General features: G+C 42.8%; 1 protein-coding gene across 5 annotated transcripts; it reads right to left on the reverse strand.

Annotated features, from left to right (window-relative positions):
• Positions 1 to 917: 917 nt before the first annotated feature.
• Positions 918 to 24,884, reverse strand: pax3b (paired box 3b). 5 transcript variants are annotated; one of them, XM_041046054.1, is made up of 9 exons: positions 24,446 to 24,884; positions 23,574 to 23,809; positions 23,199 to 23,328; positions 22,735 to 22,878; positions 8,784 to 8,983; positions 7,795 to 7,960; positions 6,904 to 7,112; positions 3,543 to 3,822; positions 918 to 952 (listed from the first exon to the last, which is right to left on the reverse strand). In XM_041046054.1, exons 1-9 carry the CDS (start codon positions 24,528 to 24,530, stop codon positions 918 to 920), a joined length of 1,485 nt encoding a protein of 494 aa, XP_040901988.1. In that variant the 5' UTR covers positions 24,531 to 24,884. The 5 variants fall into 5 exon arrangements, with proteins under 5 accessions (XP_040901988.1, XP_040901986.1, XP_040901985.1 ...); XM_041046052.1 differs by having other exon boundaries at positions 6,904 to 7,118; XM_041046051.1 differs by having other exon boundaries at positions 6,880 to 7,118.
• Between the last annotated feature and the right edge of the window lie 806 nt (positions 24,885 to 25,690).

Raw genomic sequence — 25,690 nt, forward strand, 5'->3', positions numbered from 1 at the left:
TTTTTTTTAACCCTGTGATCGATCTTGCCTATCCCCCGCCCTCGCCTTTAAAGCCACTTCTCCGCTGCCTTCTACCGCTCTCTCATCTGTCACTTTCCCTAAAGTCACCTCCTGACCTCCTCCCAAAGTTCCTCTCTAAAACTACAAAAGGCCAGGATCCTTGCCTCACCGTCCGAAACATCAATGAGACAGGACAGAAAGGCAAGAGGAGAGGGAGGGAGACGGAGGGGGAGGAGGTCGGAGGAATGTTTGAATGAACTTTCTCTGCAGCACAGCTGTGGTGTACATTAGAGTTTCTGATACCATAAAACCCACAGAATCATTTGCTCACGTTTGTTTTCTTTCTCTCTGGAATTTTCTCTCCATGTGTGGGATTGCAGAGATCTCAAATAAATGTAATAAAAACACCAAAGCCCTTTTCTTTTCCCCCTTCAGCGGATACAATTTGGGGATTCATTTGGAGATACATGGAATTTCAGATGTACACATGTGGCCCTAAGATATGTAAACATGTTCCTTCAAGCGTCGACTCAAAGGCCGGTAGTCTGTGACGATAGAATCTGGGTCTTCACAAAGACCCCCACAGTCCACAGATGGTGTTTGGTCACTGTTTTTGGTGTTTGGTCACAACTCCATTGAAGCAACCAGATTAAGCGCTGACCTCTCTGCTGTTCATCTACTATACTGATGCAGCAATGTTCACAGTCAATCAACAGTTTTTGGCCTGATATTCCTTCTTGTGGTCCCTTCTTTTTATTTATTTATTTATTTTTTTGTCCATTTCTCCACCAAGAATTAATAACGCAAACTCCTGCAGTGGAGAACATGTCCTGGTAAATGGTAGCAAAAGTTTGGTCCAGATATTTAAAGATTTCCGTGGCTGTACACACACAAAGGTCCCTCTGAGAAGCTTCTGATCAGGTGATCTCAGGCCTCAGATAAGGAAGGGCACCTGTAAAAACAAACAGGATGAATCAGCTGTTAAATTATTACCAATGAAAAGGGCTTTTTTTTTTTTAAATAAGATGGGAGGAGGATAAAAGAGATATATGGCTGTAATCAATTTTGGCCATATGTTTAGACATATGGCTGTTGTTAGCATAGCATGTGCTAACAGTGGTTTGAGGTGTAATGTTAGTGGAGGGAGATGTGAGAACAGAAGTGTGAAGATGCTCGTGAATAAAATGCAAGTACAAGGTAAAATCAGAAAATACAAACTGTGGGAATCTTATATGCTGTTAATGGTGCAGAATATATGGATCATGTATATCACATAATATGAAGTGGATCCTGCATCATTCCCCAACCAGGGCCATAGCAAAGATTTTAGATATACTGAGAACATGAATCCATTGTATTTTTATTTTTATTTTATAATTATTTTCTACCCTGCTGCCTTTAGTGAGAACTGCCAAACAGCATTTCATTGTTTTTAAACTTGTCTTTTTAAACAATGACAATAAAAACTTGAATTCAAGTCCTCATTCCCAGAAAATGTTGAACAGAGACCAAAAGAAAAAAAGTTACAATTTCATTATTTCCCAACATGGCTGAAATTTTAAATGGCAAAAACACCCCTGTAATATTTTTAAATCTTAGAATTAACTCACCCAGTGTTAATAAAAGCCCCAAACTCAAGAAATAATATAAAGGACATAACCTCAGTGTCTTTAAGGTCCTTACAAAGAATGGAAGAATTCTATATAGGACTTTTCCTAAATTGATTTAAGTAATAATTAATGTAATAATTAAAAAGCAGTAACAGCCCACAACTTACCGTGTGATTATTTAGTATATATCAATAACATAATTGATAGGTACCTATACAAATTGCTGTAATTTAAATACAAAATCCATGTTATGGTACTTTCTGTCAGCAGTTATTGCTGAAGGTCTTTGCTCTGATGCACAGTAAGTGATGTGTTTTATGTTTCTGGTTTGTGCAGCGGTGTGAGTGTGAGCTGCAGTTGCCACCGTAGTTGAAAAAAAAAACAAAACACCACTTACAGAAGCTCTAACAACAGAAAATCCAAAGAGAAAGACCTCACAGTATTGGCTAGACTGACTGACAGGTGACCTTAGTAAAGTGCCGTATAAAAACGCCATAGCAGCGCCTGCTTAGCAACAGACATTACCTCAATAAAAACAAACAAGTGTTTCGTAGATTAACAGTGTAATTTCTGTGAGTCAGTCCAGTGAGAGCTACATGCCATCAAAATGTGCAGCCGTACGGACGAGTTTCTTACACTGCACTGGAACCTGGAGCAGCACTGTTCAACACTGCTTCCCCAGCTGACCTCAGTCCTAGCACCTGTTTCTAATAGCTGCCTTGCCAGAGGCTATTAGGATCCATCCACCCCCAGAAAGGACCTTTCCTCTGCAGCTCCAAACCCAGCCGCACACCAGCTATCCAGTCGCACTGATTAATCACATCAAGATGGGCTGCTAAGGCTTGTAACGCTGCGGAGGTGTATGGGAGTGTGTGTGCTGTCCTGGTGGCTTGCCTTTGAGCCTGTGTGTGTACACGCACAGTGCCACATGCTAGTGGTTTTTCATGTGTGTCGCCCTAATTCTTTATTCTGTCCACTCTGAGATATTTAACCGAGATATTTCATTAGACATTTGCTGCTCTCGGATATTAAGTTAGATATTCATTTGATACCTGCCGCCCCACAGAGCAACATGCAGTCAGACTCATTGGACCGTTGCCACGCTCTTTGAAGGGCCCGCATGTCTCGAGGTTGCCACAAGGTCAGTGGATGAACCTGATTGGTCAACCCCCTGTGGACCCAAATTGGAAACGGTGGCCGCTGTAATCACGCTGGGCCGGCGAACAATGTTGCTCCCAAAGTTAGACGGAGATTTGTTTGAAGTTGATTTTAACCCTTAAAGTAACAGTAATGTGAAGTGAAAAGACCCTCGCACTGCTGGACAGGTAAGTATTCTCTGAGGGCAAACAGTCTGAGGAGGGCTATCAGACGCAGACTGCAGCTACCCTTTACCCTGATGGGAGCTGACTCTACAGTATACCTGACCGCAGACTTCAGTATCAGCACCGGGCCCGTCGCTTCAGAGATGGAATCAGATCTGCACAATTAACCCCAACACTTGAGACTGCATGATTGGACCCGGAAAAATGTAAGCTCTCTTTAACAAGCAGCACTGCGGCGACCTGTGTGCTGTCAGCTGCTTGTACAACTGCTTTTTTTTCTTTCCAGTCCCTGGAATTAAAGTTATTAGTAAAGTAATTAAATTAGAATTGCAGGTTACAGAGCATGTGTAGTAGACCAGTGAACGACCAGAACCCCAGATAACCAAACACTGCAGTGGCTGATTTGGTTCAGATGATTTCATCCTAATTCTTTTACTGAAAATAAGTGGACAGTCACCATAAGACCAGTCACCAGTTTGCACCAGAAAATTGAAAAGGTCACGTCATCTTCTCAAAAATAGCTCACATAGTGCAGCTGAATTTGTTCATGCAAGGGTGTGGGTGTAGAAGTGAAAAGTGAGAATAAAAAGGTGAAGTCTATTGACCTTACTTTGTCCGTACTGGCCGTACTGGTAGGATGCCACGTGGTCAACAGTGTAGCCTGGTGAGCTGTAGGAGGGTGGACAGTACGACTGGGAGCTGGGCAGGGAAGGCAGAGCCGACATGGAGGGAACGCTGGTCAGACCCTCCAGGCCCTTGATGTGATCCATGCGCTGGCTGCAGCTGGCGGCCATGCCAGCGGGGGGCTCGAGGCCGCCCGTCAGAGGCGAGATGGCGTAGTCGCTTTGGGGCTGATGTGGCACACCGCCCGGGTTCAGCAGACCCATCACCTTGATGCAAAGGAAGGAAAGAAGAAGAGAGAAATGATTTTTTTGATGTTTTTTTGTAGCTGCAACTAACATTGTTTTTTTGTACTGTTGTCGTAGCTAGTGCAGCTAAGATGCGTGGAAAATGAGCAGAAGATAATGGAGTGGTCACCTTTGCTAAAGTAGACATCAGAAGTGGAATTATTAAAAACAGGATGAATTTCACCATTAAAAATATGGAATTTTCAAAATTAAGGTGTCTCCAACCCTGAGCTTAGGCTGTGAGATTACATCAGAGTGATAGAGCATCCTATTTAGTTTCTGACAAAGATTTATCACGCAGTTAATCTGTCATTTCTACCACACAAGCACTGGAGTGTGTGTAACATGTATCAACACAGACGGCAAGACAAACACACGCTCAGACACACATAGGAAATCCCCCTGTCGCGGACATCAAAAGGCTCCCTGCAAGCCCGTCCCAGACAGAGATAGCACCAGAGAGGAAGAATTAAACAATTTGTCTCAGATCCACAGCTCCACTTATTCTAAAATTCCTTTTTGACACTGCTCCAGAAACCCATGGCACAAGATAACAACTTATCTCCGAACGAGATATGCCGACAAAGATAACACAAAAGCAAGGTCTGAGTGGGCTCTGCTCTGCTCAGCCTCAGAAAAGATTTGCAGTTTGAGAAATCCGTTAGCTCTTGACCTGGTCTTTATTAGCGACCAGATAATCGAATTTGGGGGAATATTCCTTGGCCAGAAAAGAACGGAAAAGAGCCGTGGGGCAGAGTGTTTCAACTGGTTTCAATACAGACATGATACCACCGGCCCGCCCCCCGCCCTTCAACACTCGCTGAATTTACCTGTCCGCCATCAAAGTGATCCGTAAACCATTAATAAAGAATTGAGACTGACTTTATCACTTATGAAAGTAACTCTAACTGAACCTGCTACCTCTGCGTGCATCCTATCCCACCTCTCTCTCAACACAGCAAAAGCCTCAAGGCTCCTCCAGTTGTCCTAATAAGAAGCAGGTACGCTGCTCTTTGGGTCCTCTTGGCCCTCTAAGTGACATATTATTCTACATCCACACACACACATGGTCCTGCTTAAATCATTTCCCAAGTAGGGGAGGTGAATGAAGGAGTCTATGTTGATTTGGAGAGGGAGCTGTGTTTCCTCCCATGCCCAGTAACATTTTCCTTAAAAATTAACCTGTGTTTGGAAGGTTTGGTCTAAACAGAAAGAGAGCAGGGATATGACGAGGCCGAAATGTGCCACAAGGAGCAAGGATACATGCTCCGTAACTGATGGATTTTAGTTGGGTGGCTTTTGTGTTCTCGTTCTTTCTGTCTTTTACCTGTCCACACCCATCATCCCTCTTTCCCTCCTGAGCCTCTCCCCGTGCCTCATGAGATGGCTGCTGGCTGGCCCATCCAAGGTGTTTCATATTGGAGCGCTGCCGTTGCCAGCGGCCTAAATCAGTGCGTCCACGAGTTAGCAGGGAATGTCGGGATGGGGGGGAAACATCTGAGACGGGACATTCCTTCCCGGCCGTATGAAATATATACAAATAAATTAGAACCTCTGCTTTCACATGGAGGAATGTCGAGGCAAACATTTTGAGAATGCAATCACGAGAAGCTTCCCTTGGGGCTATAGTATGTGATGGAGTGTGTTTGTGCACATACACATGACCATGATAATGTTGTGTCTAGCTGTGTGTTTTTAATGCACAATATTGTTTGTAAAGTACACTTAGCGGTACATGTTTTATACATGAAGGAGAGTATCTCTGTGAGTTAGAAAGCAAGTATGATGGTTATCCAGTGTATCAAAGTAAAAGCATGAAGAGAAGTTTGGCCAATAGTTTTTTTTCAGAGGAAGATATTCTCTCACAAAACACATTTTATTGCCCCAAACTCACACAACAAAATAGTAAAAAAAAAAAAAGTAAGAAGTAGTATGAATAAACATTTCTTCACCTCCTTGTATTTCCCCTGTTTTTCAAATAATTAAAAAATGCAGTAATCAATCTTCCAATCTAAATGTAGGGTTGAAAAGTTGACTTAGGCATGCTGCTCAGCCATGTCGTGTTATATTTGTGTAAAAGATGTTGCAAAATCCTTAACTGATCCTCAAAATGTCATGGAGTTGATCAATTATCTACACTGAGTGTGAGTGTAATTATGTGAACCTGTGCGCATGTGTGTATCCCTGTAAGTGTGTCTCTGTCTTCACACTGTTGTAGCCTGTTCTGTGAGGAGTCAGACCGCGCCAGGCTCAAATCTTATTTTCTGCCTGTTAGGATCCCTAACTCCTCTGTCTCCTCTGTGGTACCCTCTGTCTAGGTGCGGAGACCTTGGGACTTCATGCCTGGATAATTGGCTGTAATTGTCTTTTCACTTCTCATTTGTCACACACTCAATTGTCCTCTGTCCTTCTAGTGTCATCTCACTTTTCTCCTCCAACAGTGAGTGACACATCCTCCAGTTTTGCCAAGGGCTGTGTAATTACAGAGTGTATAGTTTACAGTGTAACGTAGGTGAGTCAATGAGTCAGTGAGCAGTAAGTGTGTGTATTTATGTACTCAATGTACTTCACACCTGGGTGAAACATTATTTGAAAAGGTTAAAAAAAAACAAAGCATGTTTGACTTTTTAAAGCTTTTGATTTACTGTGAAGTTGTGTGTCTCACAAGATAAATCACGCTTACCTACACCAGCTTCAGTCTTTGAAATCATGTCCATATCTAATTCTGTCCAGCTCCGGTGTGACAAGTAAAACTATCCTAATCTCCAGAGATGTGTACGGTCAAACACAGCTCTTTTATCTGCCCAATTAGTACACTACAAAAAATATGCAAACTTAAATCTTATAGCTTTCATTTTTTTTTCCAATATCAGTTTCCAATTGAAATAAATTTAAGGATTAAGTATTTTAAGACTGTTTTTTACTGACTCAAATTGCACACCCTCAACAACGTCCTCTTAAAGCTTGCTAAGTAAAATAATCTTTATTTTAATTTACTTTGTTGGAAGTGCATTGAATGAGCTGTAGCTGCTCATAGACATATATTTCAGGCTGTAGTCTTACCTGTGGAGAGAGCCCGTTTCCTATAGTGGGGTTCATGGGATTAGCCGGTCCTCCGGGACTCACAAAGCTGTCCGTGTATCCTGAGAAGGAGTGACGTCCGGAGGCGAGGCAGTAAGCAGAGCCTCCTTCCCCTTGTCCTCCAGCACCAGAGGCCTGGTGGCCCGAGGAAGGAGGCAGAGGCTGGGGCCGATGCACTGTGCTGGGAGGCTCTGACACTAACAGAAGTAAAATGGATAAAGTTAGAAACACATTTAAGGATTGTCAGTTAAAAATTGCAAAACGTAACTGCTAAGTGGTTGGAGCCGAAAGTACAGTTTAACTAAAACCAGGAGTGGAGGTGTTGTTACTGTGATGAATTCACACTTAAGCAAAAGCAAAACTGCTGGAGTCAATAAAAATATAAATTTGAAAACATAATGTATAAAAAGCAAATGTATTATGGCGGCATGTCTTTTTTTTCTGGAGTGTTCAACATTATTTTAATTTCAAAAAACCAAACTCCAAAATTAACCACCTAATGAAACAAAGAATGGTAGTGTGATAGGAAGCAATACATCTGTCAAAATATACTTTGTTTTAAATTAAACTATTAACTATTTTTAAAAAAATGGAAATGCACAAAAATGCTTATTATTTACAGTAAGTGTAATAACTCAGAGCTTCTCTTCTTCTAACTTGCATATGTAGAGTAACTGAAACTTTTTCATTTTGGAACCTTTTTTGAAAAATTCACTGTCACCAAGCTTTGAAAAAGCCTCCTTCATTTTCCTATAGTTTATTATTTGCGTCAACAACAAACCCTGTGCTCATAGCATGAACACTTTAAAGTGAAACATGATTTGTATTAACCATCAACAGCGTAAAAATGAATTACTTTAGCCTGTCCCCTACCTTGCGCTATAGATGAGGGGGGGTAGGTGCTGTCAGAGAGCTGGTAGGGAGGGATGCTGGACATGGCTGAAGGTGGGAAACCCCCAGGGATCAGGTGATTAAATGCCATCAGTTGATTGGCTCCCGCCTGCTTCCTCCACCTCGCCCGCCTGTTGCTGAACCACACCTAGAAAGGATGACGATGATGTTAGATCAGTGTGCTTCTCACTGGACTCCATTTTCAGAGGTAAAAAATGCACCATGTATCATATGAGCTGTAAACACACACACACACACACACATACACATACACATACACAGGGGAAGACTGAACAAAAATGTCTCTCACAGTTTTATCGGGTTTGAAGCTCAAAATGAAGGTCAGAGGCAGTTGTGTGCGAAGAAGTTGTGTGTGTATGCATGCACGTGTGTATTTTGCGTGTATCACGGCTGGTTGCCCTGAGTGTGTGAGTGACATGCCGTGTCCATATGGTCAGAGCTCATGCTGGGCTTGCTTACATTTCCCATATGGAGCCTGTGGAGGAGAATTTACTGGATTCCATATCAGAAAGAGGAAAGTCCCGATTGGGCCCCTGGGAGCAGAGGATGAGAGGTGTGTGTGTGTGTGTGTGTGTGTGTGTGTGTGTGTGTGTGTGTGTGTGTGTGTGTGTGTGTGTGTGTGTGTGTGTGTGTGTGTGTGGGTTTGTGCTATTGTATGGAGCAAACAGAGATCAGCAGGTTGTCTTTCAATGGTCAGACAGTGCACAAAACCACAAGGTTTATATTTAAAAGTGTGTGTGGGAGGGGTGTTCACAGTCAGGACAAGTTAGCAAGTGTGTGTTGGTGGGTTATTTCAGATAAAGGCTAATTAGTGAAGCTGACGCCTTGTACACATTTTTATAATTTAACTTTTCATGGTCCTCTTTGTGTTTGAGGTGATATTCAAAAACCTTGACCCTTTAAAATATCCATCATATTGAATCTATCTACATGTATGTGTCCTCTCGTACCTGCACTCTGGCTTCTGTGAGTTTGGCCCTCTGGGCGAGCTCCTCCCTGGTGTAGATGTCGGGGTAGTGTGTTCTCTCAAAGGCCCTCTCCAGCTCCTCCAGCTGCTCTGCTGTGAAGGTGGTCCGACTGCGCCGCTGCTTCCTCTTCAGTGGCAGATCCGGCTCTGACTCCACATCCGAACCCTCGTCAGAGTGACTCGCTGCTCAAACACAGGAGAAGAAAAAAAAATTTTAAAAGTATAGGGTCTGAATGAGATTTCCCCCCTGGTACCAGATGTTTTACGGGAGAAAGTTTGATGCTGTCCACCCCTCAAATGATGAAGGTTGCTTTCTAACACTTCAGATTTTGTTTTCTTTACACACACATACACACACACACACACACACACACACACACAAACACACACGGGCACCATCAGGCATCAGTCTTCCTCATGGTCTTGTGGACAAACAGACCTCCATTCACAAGGAATATACCGAGCCTAAGGAATAATCCCACTGGACAAGATTCCCAGGGCACCACAGGGGGACTGGTGGACTAAAAGCCACACAAAAGGCTAATTTGGATCCAGGGGCCATTCTTTGAGCCTGTGTGTGTGTGTGTGTGTGTGTGTGTGTGTGTGTGTGTGTGTGTGTGTGTGTGTGTGTGTGTGTGTGATAGTAGGGTAGAAGGCCAGGAGCATTTGGCTGGAGGAAGAACAGTCTGCTCAGTCAGGTGAATGCTGGTCGACTTATTTTAAAGCAAGATAAGTGAAAGTAGAAATGGTTATGAATCAGCTTTATTCTTTTAAAGTCTCTCACTTTTTCTTTCATCATTTCTCTTCACAGGTCTGACCCAGCAATTCAGACTAATCACATGTCATTGTGTCCAGGCTCCATGTCCATCTGAAGTTCCAAAACCCAAGTAATTATTGTTGTATATAAAGTCTCACCCCCGATTAGTGATGGAGCTGCTGTCCAAGACTCATGTGTGACACACAATTAACTTTCAGGGTAAAAAGTGATACTGAATCTTGGGCTTCAACTTCAACCATTTTCATTACTGATTATTTTTTGTTTGATTGTTTTTGTTTAATGTCAGAGAGCAGTGGATAAAGCCCATTGCATTTAGAGTCCAACCCCCAAACTTATTAAATTTCCAATCATAATAAACTGAGAAAAACTTTACATTTGAGAAGCTATAACCACAGAATATTTGGACTTTAAGAGACATTAACCTTTATCAAAATTGCTGATTAATTTTCCGTTGATTGACGAATTGATGAAGCGCCTAATCTTTCAGTACTAACTGAATCAATCCCCTGAATTTGAGAAATACATAACTTTTATTTTAGACTTGCCATCAAGCGTGATCTTCAGCCTGACTGAGCCCCTGTGACATCATGTGCCCTGACGGCTTTTGTGTTTCTACTTTTCATCTCTGTCTCAGATCAGTATTAATACTATTGTGTTCTATGGTCTATAAACCAGCAGCTTGGTCTTTAACTCAGTACTTCAAACACTCCATTGGTTCCCTTCTCAGTTCACCAAGGCCAAAGCACCCACTTTTTGTGTCACACTTAATTAATTCCCCCTCAGCATAGGGGAAGTTTTGTGTGCAACACTGTATTAGTTCCCCCTCAGAAGCAACAATAAAATACAAGAGAATCCAAATAGCTCAGGGCCCCTCATGTGAAACTGATCCTCTCTCCCCCTTCGGCGATTTTCTCCTTGCAACACCAATAGCAGTGGGAGTCAACTTAACATGCATTAGAAGCAAATTGGTAAAGAAACATTCAAGCATGAGGGAGGCAATAAGTAAAATATTTTCAAAGGGGGAGTGAGAGAAATGGAGACATTCCCTTAAGCCTCGGCTGAATATCTTGCAGTTGCACTCGTAGATTGTGGCTCTTTATCAACCTGTGTGTGAGTTCAGAATTTTAACAGAAATGAAGGACACACCACCACACAAAAACATGTGGGTGTACATCAAACAGATCTGGAAGGAAAAAAGAAAAAGAGACAGAAACTGGCCACTGTGGTTTAAGATTTCAGTTTCATCAGCTGTTATTGGAACTTTGTACAAACCATTTCTTCATCGCAGATGGCAAAACCTGCGATGACAAAACCTCTCCGCGCTCTGTGGGCCACATTATTATTTACCAAACCAAACAACAAGCGCACAACATGTTATATGACTAGTGAGATTACATTGACTGTGTTTTAGATGGTGGGGAAGGAATTTGGGGTGTGGAGTGTGGGGCTTTGGAGTTTTGGACAGGACGGCTGAAAAACAAGAGATGAGGCCTTTTGTAGCCTCCCCCTCCAGTTCCTGCATGGAGGAGGGCTGCTAGGAATGCTTTTTCTCTCCCCCTGCGACTTTAGCAGCATGCACGTTCCTCAGCATTTCACAGGGATTTGGGCCCTGGGAAAGCTGAGGCGGCCGGGAAAATCCTTAATCACTTTGGAATTACCTATCGGTTATGACTGCTACCGGGGTTTCGAGAAACTTTCAAAAGAAGCGACAGAGTGGCACCTCTGAAGTCTCAGGAGTCTGGTCGTGATAAAATCCTGAATCAGATCCTGTATGGAGGATTGGAGTGGGCTCATTTGTTTCACTCCACTCTGTCGGATTGCTGTATCACTTGATGCTAAGATACAACATGATAAGGTGATGGAATAAAATGATAACTGTCTGTGGGGACGCTCGGCCAGGGCAATATGATGATTCCAAGGAAGCCAGTGTATTGCGTTGAACATCATACAGCTGTCGTGTAAAGCACCAGGTAATAAAAATGGCTACCAGCATTTACAAATGTCAGATTTGAACATTTTTCATTTCAAACACTAGCAGACTCCTACTTCGCCCAGCAAGCACACTTTTTGCACTTCAGCACAGCACCCTCCTTAAACAAGCACCACCTTCTCCTCCCTCTTCTCTCTCTCATTCTCCCTCCTCCTCACCCTCTCTTACAGCCTCTCTTTGTCTCCCTTCTCCCCATCTCTCTCTTTTCCACCCATATTTCTCTCTCTGACTCTCAGCTCTTTGTTGCTCCACAGAGCTGAGGTCTTTGCCGGCAATTTCCACGCTCCATCTGTGGAATCCGTCATGGCTCCCTCGGCCCTTCACAGTGGAGGGCTGTCACCTGCCCCATGGGGGAGCTGGGAGGGGGGGCATAAAGAGGCTCCGCAGAGGGCTTGGGGGGGGGGGGGGGATAGATGGGGGCACAGCCGGGGGGTATTCTACCCCCTTCCTCCCCCAAAAAACCACCCCCTTCCTCCAGAGGGAACTGTAAGAGCACCTGAGGGGGTGGGAAGGGCAGTGGAGAGGGGCAATGGGGACTGTTGTTGGGGATGTAAATGTCCCCGTGGGGATAGTCTGTCTGGGCATCTGTGTTGGTTTTCGTTGTTGTTGTTGTTGGTAGACGCGTAGTACATCCACGGTTTGTGCACCCTTTATTCGTGGATACTCTGAGGTGACCTGATGAATTCTCTCCTTACTTACGACAGAAGATTCAAATCCCGTCTGTCTCGTTTCTCAGTTTTTCTATTGTTTTTCAGAACCACACATCTGTATGTAATATGCTGTTACAATCATTCTCAAAATCATTATAGAGCCTCTCCATCAGGTGAGTTTGTGTGTTGTCTGGGAAAATACATCTGTTTTCTGTGGTTAAAAGGTTAAAAAAAACTTAAAACTTAAAACTGAACAAAAATATCATTTGCTTTCCAAAGATAACCATTTATTGTCCTTTTTAATTACCTTCTTTTCTCAGCTTTTTTGAGAAGTAACACATTGGACACTTTTTACCAGAAAGTGAACACAAACTTTACTTTCTAATAAAAAAAAAAAAAAACATTTCTGATAAGTCCTGATTACATGAAGATCAGTTTTACTGCAGCCTGTGATAATGATCAGTGTCCTGTTCCAATGGAAAGAAACTTGTTGACACATGTAGACATCGAACCTGGGTGATAATCTATTTTAATATATGGCTAGTTGTAAATGCACCTCCTTCTGGTCCTAACGGTCTTTTGGACATCCTTAAATCACCAATTAGGGAATTTTTTTTGCAATTTTCAGCAGTCACAGCAACCTGCTGTTTTTGTGGGAGACTGTTACAGACACTGTGAAGTTTCGATCGCTTGTGTTGCTGTAAGAACAAGAATCTAAAAGAAAAAGGGGCTTTTTCTCTTTTCTCAGAACATCTATTTTATCACACCTCTGATTAAGCATCAACCACATGCCTAAGATCCTAAAATATAATGCCAAGCAAATAAAAGTGTCAGGTGGTCAGATGATGAAGATTCATGGGACGACACATGGGGTGTTTTTTTTGGCAAAGTTGTGCCAAGAGAGAGGGCAGCCACCCAGTCCCCCCCCCCCCCCCCCCCCCCCAAAACACAATGGCTCAGGAGCTCATAAACACACAAAAACACACTTACACACACGCCAATGCGTGCATGCGTGTCCCGCAGTCCTCCAAGCACATGACCTTCCACACACACGTACACAGCGCTGAGTTACCCCTGATTCTACATTAATTTTAAGGCCACGTTAATCAAGCTTGTCAGCCCTGAGGTGTCGCCACTTAAGCGTCCGTTAACCTGCTCACATGCCCCTAAGTGTGGTCAAGCAACAAATACACAACACTTTCTAAAATGATCCCTATAATGATGGAAAATGATGCCAAATCAACACCAGAATTTACAGCATTTCACCTTTCTTACTGAGAAAAAGAGGAGAGGGAAGAGTAAATGGAGTGATGAGGGGGAAACCTTTCCCTCGCTTCCCGGACCTTTTCCAGCCTTGTAAACGTGTGGTTTCAGAGTGCCCTGTTTGCCGTCATCGCCTCACTATCCCTAAGATCTGATCACATCGATTTGGCACCGTCAAATAGCCTTGGCCAATCAAATTATCCACTCTAACCCTCCTATCGCTCCCTGCCTGTATACATATGCTATATCTTAAAATGCTGTATTTATAGCCCCCATAAACACTTGACTTCTTTCTGTATACTTTTGCTCCACCTCGGTTAAAGGAGCGGGGGGGGGGGGGTTGCAGACACGGTCCTGGCTCTTGTCAGTTCATCGAAATATGAGAAAATATGAGCCTTAAAAGGGTAAAATTATCTGAGCAGGAGAAGGCCTGGAAAAGCAGCCTCTGCAAGATCGCCTGGGAGCCGAGGAGCATTAAGCTGCAAAATAAGAGACGAGCAGTTGGAGGGGGTGGGTGGAAGGGGTTAGAGGAGAAAGGAAAACTGTTTAATTTAACCTAACCGAAGCCCTAAGAGGCGCACAGTGCATGGGACTCCAAGCCAAAACAACCTCTCGGGAGCCAAGAAAGCCCAAAATGGCTCCCACCGCGCAACGCCATCCCAGTGAAGAGAAAAACGAGGAGGAGAAAGATTCAGCTGAAACAGACTGTTGGAAAGACTTCAGTATTGCTGAGTTTCTTTTTTAGGGGGAGGGGGGCTTTGGATGGGGACACAAAGGCTTAAATATGTCCACTGAGACATGAGACAGTATGCATTGAGCATGTATGCATGTGTGCGTGAGAGTGAGAGAAAGGAGATGTGACAAAACTTGGATTCTGGGACTTGGGGGAATTGACCGACCATATGTGGACCATTTACACCCCTCCTCGGACATCCCAGTAACTCTTCTGAGGCTTTGGTTAATAGTGAGGGTAAATTGAGCCTCTGACACATTGCCCCCCTTCTCTCCACCTACCCCTCTCAAAAAAACACAAAACAAAAGGCAGAGGAGACAAACGCAGCATTTATTTGGGCGGGCCGACCGTGCTGCTCCTATTCAGGAGCCGGGGGACTAAGTGACTGGCCGACTGCATTAAACAGTATATAGAAGTCAAGGCAGGCAGATGCTGGGCCGAATAATGGCTTTACTGACAGCTTATGGACCCATCTGCGACTCTTTCTGGTGGGTTAAGAAAAAGATGGTGTGTGTGTGTGTGTGTGTGTGTGTGTGTGTGTGTGTGTGTGTGTGCGTGCGGGTGTGGGTGTGTGTGTGCGTGTGCGGGTGTGGGTGTGTGGGAGGGGTTGGAGGGCAAACTCACTTGACTTGCTAAGGAGGAGTTTCAACCTTCACAGCTGCCCCGTAAATGAGAGTGCAGAGTTGTGTGTGTGTCTGTGCATGTGTGTGTGTATGTAGGTGTGTAGGTGTGTGTGCATTGGTTAGAATGTGAGTGTAAAAATATAAAAAATGATGTGTGCTGCCACACAAGAGCAAACTGCCGTTAATCACAGACTTGTTAACGTGCAAAAAAAAAAAAATGACATGACAAAAAGACTAAGGCCGTTCGACTGCTGTCAACAAAGAACTGTGGGAGCTGCTGGGGATGTTGGGGGGAGTCGGGAAATGATTACCTGTCATTTGTAGCTAAATGTGTTTTTAATCCTGCTTCCTGTCTAGCGCTGGGGGAGAGTGACCCTAAGCCTCCCCGTGACCCTGTGGTTCTTCTCTGTCTTTTAACTGTGAAAATGACTCACAGCTCCAGTCAGTAGGGAACTTGTTGAGATCCAACAAGGTGAGCTGTGAGCAGGTTCACTGTCATCCTCAGTTTCTTTTTTGTTGTTGTTGTTGTTGTTGTTGTTGACAAGGAGGAAGTTTGACTGCTTCATCTCATCCCACTGTCAGGCTGCTGCTACTGACTGCAACAGCCATTAATCTTCCACATGAAATAATGTTTTCAAGGAAATATTAGACTATCATCAACAACACAAAACCAGTCCATAAGCACATGCTGCCGTAGCTCAGTGAAGAACTTTCCCCTTAATATTGCAGTCATGCCCAAATAAAATAAGTAACTGAAAAGTAATAAGTTTTATCCAGTGCAATTTAATTTATGATTTTTTTTTTCTTACGCAAAGACACAAGTATAACAAGCTCTAGTGAGAGATTTAGAAAAGCAGCAATGTAATGTAATAATGCTGTATTCATGTTATATGGGTGAGGGTTGATCTGGGTTTCCAACTTGTTACCTCAACCCTCAGATGGTAAATATGAATAAGGAACTCCCGCTCTGGCAGTGAATCCCTGTTTGAACAAGGAAATGCCTGTAATCAGGTTTTACAGAGTGGTACATTCATTCAAAAAAACGGAATAAAACTGATGATTTTCTTTGCACACTACATTGTGTAGTTAAGGTTGTAAAGCTCAAAGACCAATACAATTAAGTGTGAAATATGAATCTGTTTGAAACCACAATTCTGCTCCTGCTTGATATCTTCAAGTTGTGTGCACACTGGTGATTACAAAAGATATTCCCACACGGCATGACTACAGCATAAACACACATTTTAAGCCTCTTTGCCAATACGACACAAAGGCTTCTGGTCTAATTAGTTAACAAAGCTCTAAAAGAAAGTCAGGCTTCATCAGTCAGGTGATTGTCAGCTGCCTGTCCCCCGTCAGCAGCATAGATGCTGCATTTACTGCCCTCTGGCTGGCCCCTGCAAACTTTGACACTCGACCCTAACCCCGGTACGCACACAATGACATTCACAGACATTAAAAACAATCATGCTCCCAAACACACAGACAAATATATGAGAGGAAAAACACATGCACTCACATTCTTCCTTACTTTCTCAGAAACACACGCAAACACACTCATGCACATTAAAAAACAACCTCCCCCCCCCCCCCCCCCCCCCCCCCCAGCTGTTGTGCCTATAGTGCATACTTGCAGCAGATAAAGAGGGGCCTTATTCTAAGGCGAGCCATTCTACTTGACCTTCGCTGGGCCTTTTCACTCTTTCACTCCCTTCAAACCGTCTTTGGGGCTCGCTCACTCTCAGCTCAATGTGGCTAGTCCATCACGGGTGAAGGCTGGGGCGCTACTGCGGGTCTTGAAGGGGGAATACCCCAAATACCCCCTGCCCCCTTCACCATACACACACACACACACACACACAAGCTCCCTCCCTCTCAGAAATCACCCTGACTTCAAAGTTGGTGTGCATTCATTAATTGCCCTTTGAATTGATATCAGAGGGTCACAATAAGAGTGTGAAAGGAAAAAGAGGCTTTAATGAAGCATAGAGCAGCCATTCATTTGCAGATAACTATGTTTTCATGCTTGAATAGTCATCATGCATGGGCTTATTAGAAAAAAACTCATGAGAGAGGGAGGAGTGCGGGATGAGGAGAGAGGGACAGAGAGACAGAGAGAGCCCCAGGGTAGAGGAGAGTGATTTGGTGCTCACCACTTGGCCCTCGTGCCCCCCTCTGCCCTCGTGCCCAGGGACTCACTGAGTAATACATTCATTCTTTCAACGGACAGACAGAGCCCTCTTCACCAGACACTTGGCTTATGCCAGTAATAGCCAATAGCTATTATAGGATCCATCGAGACCTTATTGGTTCTGTCTTTGTCAGATTTGATGAGACAGAAACAGCAACTGGCAAATTACTGAGGCTGAAACTAACAGTTACTTTCATTATCAGTCCAGCTGCTGATTATTTTCTTAATTATTCAGTTCATTGTTTGTCGTGGGTCTATCACATTAAAAAATGGCTTTTAAAAAAAAGTTGACACCATCTGTTTTGTCTGATTTATGTCAATAAGATATTGAGAGTCACCAACTCCTCACACTGGAGAGACTAAAACCAGAGAAAATTACCTAAATGATTCATCCACAAACAAAATAATTTCCCATCCCGCTGAAAATGTTCATCTTTGTTGGTTACAGAACGCTGCTTTAAAGGCCTCTGTAAGCAAGAAAAAAAGCAAAGCGATTGAGCTCATTCATCATCCATTTACTGTGAAAAAATATATAATAATAAGCAACTCTTGCAAATGTTTTTATCTTGGTTTTTATCACTGAACATTTTCAGACTGAGTACTTGAAGTTTCACTGGTCTTCAGATCACAACTGAAAACAACTGAAGTACAAAAGTTAATGTGAAAAATCAGTCTCAGCTCAAATGCCTCTGCAAACACCATCATCTCTCACTAAACACACTGCACCTTCTGTGCTCCTGAGCCATTCTCTGCCTCCACCTCTGCTCCCTCACTTCTTCCTATCACTCTTTCCCCTCAGTGCTCTCTTTCCTCCTCTCCTCTCCTCTCCTCTCCTCCACCCTGGCACTGATCCAGTGTGTGCCCACATATTACATTTGCAGCACGCCATCCTTCACCCCAAGTGGCAGAGAAACCCAAGTTCTTTATTCACTCGCATTATTTACACAAACAAAGTCCTGCTCCGTTTCTGTGACAAAGCCAACTAAATCTTTATGGCTCTTTCATGTATTGTCTGCTCACGGTTCCCTTTTGTCCCCCGGCCATTGGCCTGGGCCCTGGATACAATGAGCCCGGGAGAATGGAGGCAGATTGAAGGAATGCACCTCAATAAACCTAATTATGACATGATGACTGCGCTCACCATGGTAGGGGTTTTTCAAAGATCCCGGGCTTATTCAATTAGCCCTTTCCAGGATCCCCTTTCACCAAATAAAGTTATCCCTTTGACTGTTTGCATTGCAGAGTGGAATGTGTGTGTGTGTGTGTGTGTGTGTGTGTGTGTGTGTGTGTGTGTGTGTGTGTGTGTGTGTGTGTGCGTGCGCGCAGGGCTGGCCTAAATGGAAATGTATCGGCCCTCAACAAGGCTCCTCTGTATTATCTGGTTAATTTCACCTAACGAAGTACGGACTCTAAAAGATACACTGTGAAAATGTGAAGCAGGAGGAGGGAGGAGGCAGGGACACCATGACTGTTTTAATCATTAACTTTGTCTCCAGGGTTAATTACTATGACGCTGGGACTTAGGTACAGCCCAGCAACAGGCCTGGAGAGCAACTTTACTGCCAATTGTACAAGAATTTGATAGAAAATGGAAAAGGGGGAGGGGATTTTTGAGTATGGATTTCTTTCTGTTTTCATTTATATTTAGTTATTGCATGGGGATTTGGAAGAAAACACGGTTTAATTTATATTTACATGTCAAATTTACATTACACATGTACTGTTACTTTGCGTCATTCAGTATTTGATTAAATGAGCAACAGGCTGTCTTCACATGACTTTTTAAATTCCAGCAAACTCTCACCTTTGACCATGTGACTGCAAATATTAATGCTCTAAAGCCACTATTAAGGAAAGCTGCTATTAATCAGAAAAGTAAGCAACACGTAATAAAAACGGGGCTAAAAAATTTGGTTTGCATATTGTATTATTCATCTGATAAGGTATCAAATGTACTGGTGTTATTTTGATAGTTTGGTGCTAATTAATTTGCTGACAGGATATATCAACTCAAGATATCTTGTTTTGAAAAGTTACAACAAGTATGTGCTGTTCCAGAGAAGACAGCTTCATAAGTATAAAGATAAAGGTGTAAATTATTCACATTAGCTCACAGATCAGTTACTGCAATTTTCGTTGGCGCGACATAATGGAATTGTAACAAAATATATTTTTAATTAATCCGCAGAGGGTTTATAAAGAACTTAATTAGAAACTTTATGGAACTGGACTGACTTTCCGTTGTGCGCTGCGGAGGATGCAGCCCAGATATTAAACGAGCTGTGCGCCGCAGGCTGAGAGAAACAGAGAGAAAGAATAGGAAACAGAGGGAGAGGGGCGGTGTTGCTCTCCAGATGAAAGTGGGATGAAATAAAAGAGTCGATTTAATCTGCTTGAAGAGATTTGGGGAGCAAGTGGTGGAGGAGGAGCGGGTGGGGTGAGTTTTCGGAGTTGTGCGCAGCGCAGGACGGGTGGCCGGGGCCCCCATTGTGAGGCTGCGCTCCGGGCCAGACCGGGGCTCTCCGGGGAGAACATTGGTCCCTATTCACCAAAAACACTCTCTAATACACTCCCTCCGTCATTAAATGTGACATAGCACAATATCGACATCATTTAGAAGACATTATTAATGTTCGAGGGGGCAAGGCCGGGACTCATCAAAGGATCAATAACAGAGCGTGAGCTGCAGGCTGGAGATGGCACAGTATTATTAGCGTCATCCCTCAAGGCGGAGAATGTCACTTACAGTTTTGTTGGCCAATTACAGTCTGAATATTATGACAAACACAGTCATTAAACTTCATCAAATGCTACTGAATCGGACACTGTTGCTTTTTCCATTTTAAAGCACTGGAATCACAAATGCGACAGGACAGCAAGAAAATTACCCACAATTCACTGACCTCAGAAAATAAGCACCGCAAAATGTATAACTTTTTAGATTATTATTATATATTATTATATAAATTATAACTTACGTTGGCGACCTAAAATGGCGACCTAAAATGTTTATTATTTACTTGTCAAGTTTTTTTTTTCTCTTCCTCACAAACGTGTGTGTGCGCTCAGGGGAACCATGCGCCTTTCCTCCATACTGCCTCCCTCTTTTTCTTACTCTGAAAATTTTAAAACCCAGTGTGAGCGTTTAATGCACATTTTTTGCGCGTACATGTACATAACCGCGCGTGCACATGTTTTTTTTTTTGGGGGGGGGGGGTGCGGGGGGCGCGCATCCCCGGTGCAATACGTGAGTGGATTTCAGAGGCCTCCATTGTCACTCTGAATGGCAGTCGCGTTCTTTAGCCGACCCCAAAAGGAAACATTTTGTAGGTGAAAACGGCCATTTTCTCTCGGTGAACGGGCCCTCTAAACCGTGCCGGAGCGCTCCCTGAATAATTCATCCTTCATTGCGGCCTCATAATGTGTTTTGTCGGGCTTTTCTGTGGTGAAGCTCTCCTCTCCCTCTTCTTTTACTCTGACTGAATTATAAACAGGTTGCCTTCTTCTTTATCGGCGGCCAAAGCTGTTTCCAAGCTGGCCTTTTGTCCGCGCGCAGCCCAAGCGTGAGCCCCAAATAGACTCTCGCGCCTTTGTCTCCCAAGTTCATCCTTGAGCGTCCCGTTGTGCGCGCGAGGCGTGTCTTTGTGAGGAGATGGAAACCGTTGAACAAATGTTTGATCAACTCATCTGGGGGACATTTTGTCTCTTCAGGCCAGTCCTTTATCTTTTCTCCCCTGTTTTCACTGATGCTGAGAGGAGGAGAGAACTGACAGGGACACGATGCGCCAAATGTTCACATTTCACTGCTTAAAGTTTTTTTTTTAATTGGAAAGAGAAGCGATGGAGAACTGTTGAACATATATTTGACTAGATCATTTTTTGGGTCTGTTGAGAGTTTGGTGCCAAATGTGGACAGACGGCTCTAGCTAATTAATTAATTGGCTTACTAAGTGTTTAAATATTAAACGTTCAGTAATTTTTTTTTTGTTATGACATCGCCAACTCTAAAGTTAGACTGAGAGTGAAAGTGTTTTTCCCTAGAATTACCTTTAAAATGTAGCTGTCACACACTGAGCCTGTGAGCTAGACTGAACTTTTCTCAAATGATAAAAAAAAAATAATAATAATAATTGATTTCATCTGTTGAAACAGGATGACATGCGCATTATCGGCACAGTTTGGTTTCTCGGGTCAGAGGTCTGCTGTCTTCAGGTCTTTCAGGTAATTATTTGTGAAGTACAGAATTAAAGGAGTCTTTAAGCCTGACGGATTTCCACTCTAATGACGCCAGTAATAAAAAGTAAAGGCATGACATTCAAAATGGGTTAATTAGGTCTAATGTAGCTGTGGAGCAATGAGGCCAAAACCGCTCACAAATCTCCAATTAGCCTCCTGTCTGTGAAACTGCTCATTGAGGGAAATGAAGAAAATGTGTTTATGTTTTAGTCTCTGGCCTGTGCCACTTCATCCAGTTTTCACCACAAAAAGTTTGGCCTGGGCCCACACTATAAAACATCCATCTTTAATAGCGCCTTTGTTAGCATGAGGGATATTTATTTTTCTTAAATAGTTTAAATATGAATACACTTTCTGACAGAATGAGGCAATGCCACTAAGAAAACTTTTTGGGGGTAGATCTGTCTTCTCCAGCTTGTTTAAACCGACTGGAAAAACAAGCTAAATTCCATTTAAAAAAACTTTTCTAAGTATTTTTTAATTATTTTCATTTGTTTCATGGAGGATCAGATGTTCGCCTGTCCTGTACATGTGGCCACTTTTTAGAGTGGACATACTACTAAAAAATAGTTTGTTGCATAAAATAATGATCAAACTGTAAACAACCAAAGAGCAAAAAGTAATGTGAACAACGGTTCTATAATTTACTAAAACATTACATTTGAATATGGTGGATAAATTTATAATGCTGTGGCCCTGTCTTTATTTGCGAATTCACAAGAATAAAATAGTTATTTAAATAGATGCATCCTCATTTCCAGACGTAGTGTAACATCAACACACAAACACAAACACTCACACACACACACACACACACACACACACACACACACACACACACACACACACACACACACACACACACACACACACACACACACTCCCTTTCCCGCACAGAGCCATCACCTGCTGTTTGATTTACGGTATGGCCTCATGGGAAAAGCATTAGCCGGAGAGATATGGTCGATAAAGAATTCCTGACAAAGGGCGACACACACTCTCCACCCACATCCAACAACTTTACAGCATGCTAAAGCTTCATATAGTGGTTAGTTATACGACTAAATAAAACCACTCTCCTTTAAACTCTGCTCAGAGCAATCAACAGGTTGGAGACTGGATACTAATGTTTTACAGACCACTCGACCTTCTGAAAAACGGGATTATATTTCTCTATAATGTAATTCACTGGAAATAACTGCGGATTATAAATAGATCTATAGCTTGTTAAGTTTTCACTTTCACTAATGCTTCCCACAGTACAGCTTAAATAGACAGTTTAGCAGCTGAGCAGTATATAAAAATCCTCCCATGTGGACTCGCTGAGACGATATCTGATCAAACAGGAATCCAGCGGGATCTAATGTGTGTCTATTTGGAGTCACTGATATGAAAAAGAAAACTCCAGCTGAAGTTAACAGCCAACTTTTTTTTTTTCTGCAGCAACAACAACCTGAAGAGTTCACTCACATCTGTCTCCTAGGATGCCTTCAATGCTGTGTTTGGCCCTCCGGTCGTTGTCCTCCAACTCTTTCTTCTCGATTTCATCCTCATCCTCCTCTTCATCTCCTTTTCCCCCAAACTTACTCCGCATGATGCGACTGATGGAGCTCACTGTAAAAAAAAAAAAAAATTTAAGTGTTAAAGTGTAAATCAGTTATAAAAATAAAAAGTAATAAATATAAAAAATATATTCTGTGTTGCATATATTCTATGCAACGATATTCGCAAAGCTATAAAAATTAAAACACTGATATAAATACATTTGACAGATTTGTTAAAGGGGGGAAAGTTTTTTTACTTTCTTTTTTTAATGACTATATAATAAGTTGTGGTTCGAAGATTGATGTCCACGCGAAATAATAATAATAATAATAATAATAATAATAATAATAATAATAATGTTAAAATTAATTCATTTCTGCCTTTTTTACCTGAAGGCACGTTGTTGCGGTCACATATCCCATCCTTCAGTAATTTATCCCGAATCTCCCAGCTAAACATACCCGGGTTTTCCCGCTTGTAATCTTCAATTCTCTTCTCAACGTCCGGCGTTGTTCCCTGCTTCAAAGGTCAGAAAAGGTGCACTGTTTATTCACTTCGTTGTGGCCCTTGGGGCACAATTCACACAGAGCCTATTATAACTTAATAATCAATAGGTTATTTTTATGTTTGTATAACCACATTAATTTAAATCAAAAGATTAATAAGCTATATCGTAAAAAATGCAAGGAAAAATGCTGCCCATAATGGTTTGATGCTTAAGCCTTCATTCAGAGCCTCTGCTGCTCTGCTCTCTCGGTCCATACCTTGGGTTTGCTGCCTCCGATGGCCCCGGGTCTGATGGAGCCCGTCTCCTGGTACCGGCACAAGATTTTGGACACGCAGCCGTGGGAGACCCGGAGCTGCCGTGAGATGACACACGGCCTGATGCCATGGTGGGCCATCTCCACGATCTTATGTCGGATGTGGTTGGGCAACGGTCTGCCATTTATGAAAACTCCTCCGAGCTGGTTCACTCGGCCTTGACCCAACGGGGTAGACACTGCATTTAATCAAAATACGAGAGGGACTTGTCACCACAGAGATCCAGAGCTGTTAAAGGCTACACCAACACCAGGAGGAGAAGTAAAGTCTGAACTGACCGCAAATAAAGAAAAACATTTTACAGAGTAAAGCAGGAGTTTTATTTTACTGCTCCAAAAACAGCTGACAATAAATGTTTATTATTAAAACTGTAAACAATGCCTAACTTATAGCGATAAAGTTTTAAAATTATCCCTTTGAAACTTTTAAATTATTTGTGAAAATACAAAATATAATGTTAATATCCTAATTATAACATACGTCCTGAAAGTTTACTAAAAGTTGCTAAAATTATAGCAAAATTGTAGTAAAAAAAACTGTGAAATAAGTTACTAAAGCAAGGATAAAAAAAAAAAAAATGAGTAAATTAGGCTATGTATCAGTTCAGTTACCAGTCAAGTGAGATCTTCACAAAGATTAGGTCCTCTCACTCTGAAAGTTTGCGTTTCTAAGCTGAGGTTTGGGACATGACTGAACCAAAGGTCTGTGGCCACAGAGAAGCAACAGTAACTTTCAGCTAACTAGCACTGAAACCCTAAAATCTTCTGTCAACATCCAGGTAGCAAACGGTCCTTTGGGCAATGTGATGCTTTACCTTCCAGTGGGAAGCCACTGCGGGGGTAGTTCTGAGCCAGCGTGGGTCGCATCATCCTGGGTATTGACCCCGCCAACGCAGTCATACCTCCACCGCCCCAGTGACTGCTGATATCTCCTCCTAACGGGGAGGCTGCTGCTCCAGCACCGAGTCTGCAGCAGGAGGACGTCGTTTTAAAAAATCGCCTTGTAGCCTGTGAGAAGCTTCCTGGAAGGGTTAGCCTCGGTTAGCCTCAGTGAGGGTTAGCCGCACACGAGCTACAGCCAAGCACCAGTGTCCCGGGACGGCCACAACCCTCTGAGGAGTCAAATTTGACGACAAAGAGAAGAAAATGGGATTTTTGAACCTTCAGAAGAGATAGCTTCTCAGTCTCCTCGATTTTATAAGCCAGAAATTGTGCCCTTGGAAGTGTGGTTGCCAAGGCGGTGTAGATAGGACGAAAATGTTGTTGTTGTTGTTTGTTGACACCGGTTCAAAGTGAGGGGAGACCGTCAAAAGTAGCCGAGCTCTTCTCTCGCTCCGTCAGCGCTCCCGGCTGTGATTGGTCGAGCCGGTGCACCCTGTAAGCAGCGGAGCGCGAGGATAGGCTGAGGCTGAAAACTTTCGTCCAATCAGGGATGCTGTCACAGTTCTGGTCGGACGGAACGGGACAGGGGCGTCAATTCACAAAACCCGAAGCAGCGGCAGAGTGACTATGTGCACTGTTAAACCACCAAAAAGTCTCAAAACCCGCTTATATGTTGACTGAACTACTGAGGGGGAAAGAGGAGCAATAAATGATGAACGAGGAGGTATGATTATTTGATTCATGTGGAAAATGAAGACTAGGTCACCAAACTACTAGCACAGAAGCACACAGTGGTCCTGGTGTGAGATTTTTCGCGTAGATTACAGTCGATTAGTCACCTTTCCGCCTTATTCTAATTTAAAAAAATGTACAGGATAGGATGGAAACAGAGACTATGGCAAGTAGCCTTTAGTCTGTCTAGTAGTTTACTAGATAAGCTGTTGGTATGGACCGACAAACAGAAACCTGACAGTGTAAAGCAATCCAGCACAAGAGATGATAATGATAATGATAATGATAATGATAATGATAATGATAATGAGGATGACACAATATTGCAAACACAAATAATGAAAACCAAATAAAATAGGAAAAACAACAAGAGTATATATATATAGTGAATATATATAGTGAATAAATATAGTGAATATATATAGTGAATATAAATGTTTTTTGTT

The sequence above is a fragment of the Toxotes jaculatrix genome, chromosome 9, assembly GCF_017976425.1.
Source record: "Toxotes jaculatrix isolate fToxJac2 chromosome 9, fToxJac2.pri, whole genome shotgun sequence".
Taxonomy (NCBI): domain Eukaryota; kingdom Metazoa; phylum Chordata; class Actinopteri; family Toxotidae; genus Toxotes; species Toxotes jaculatrix.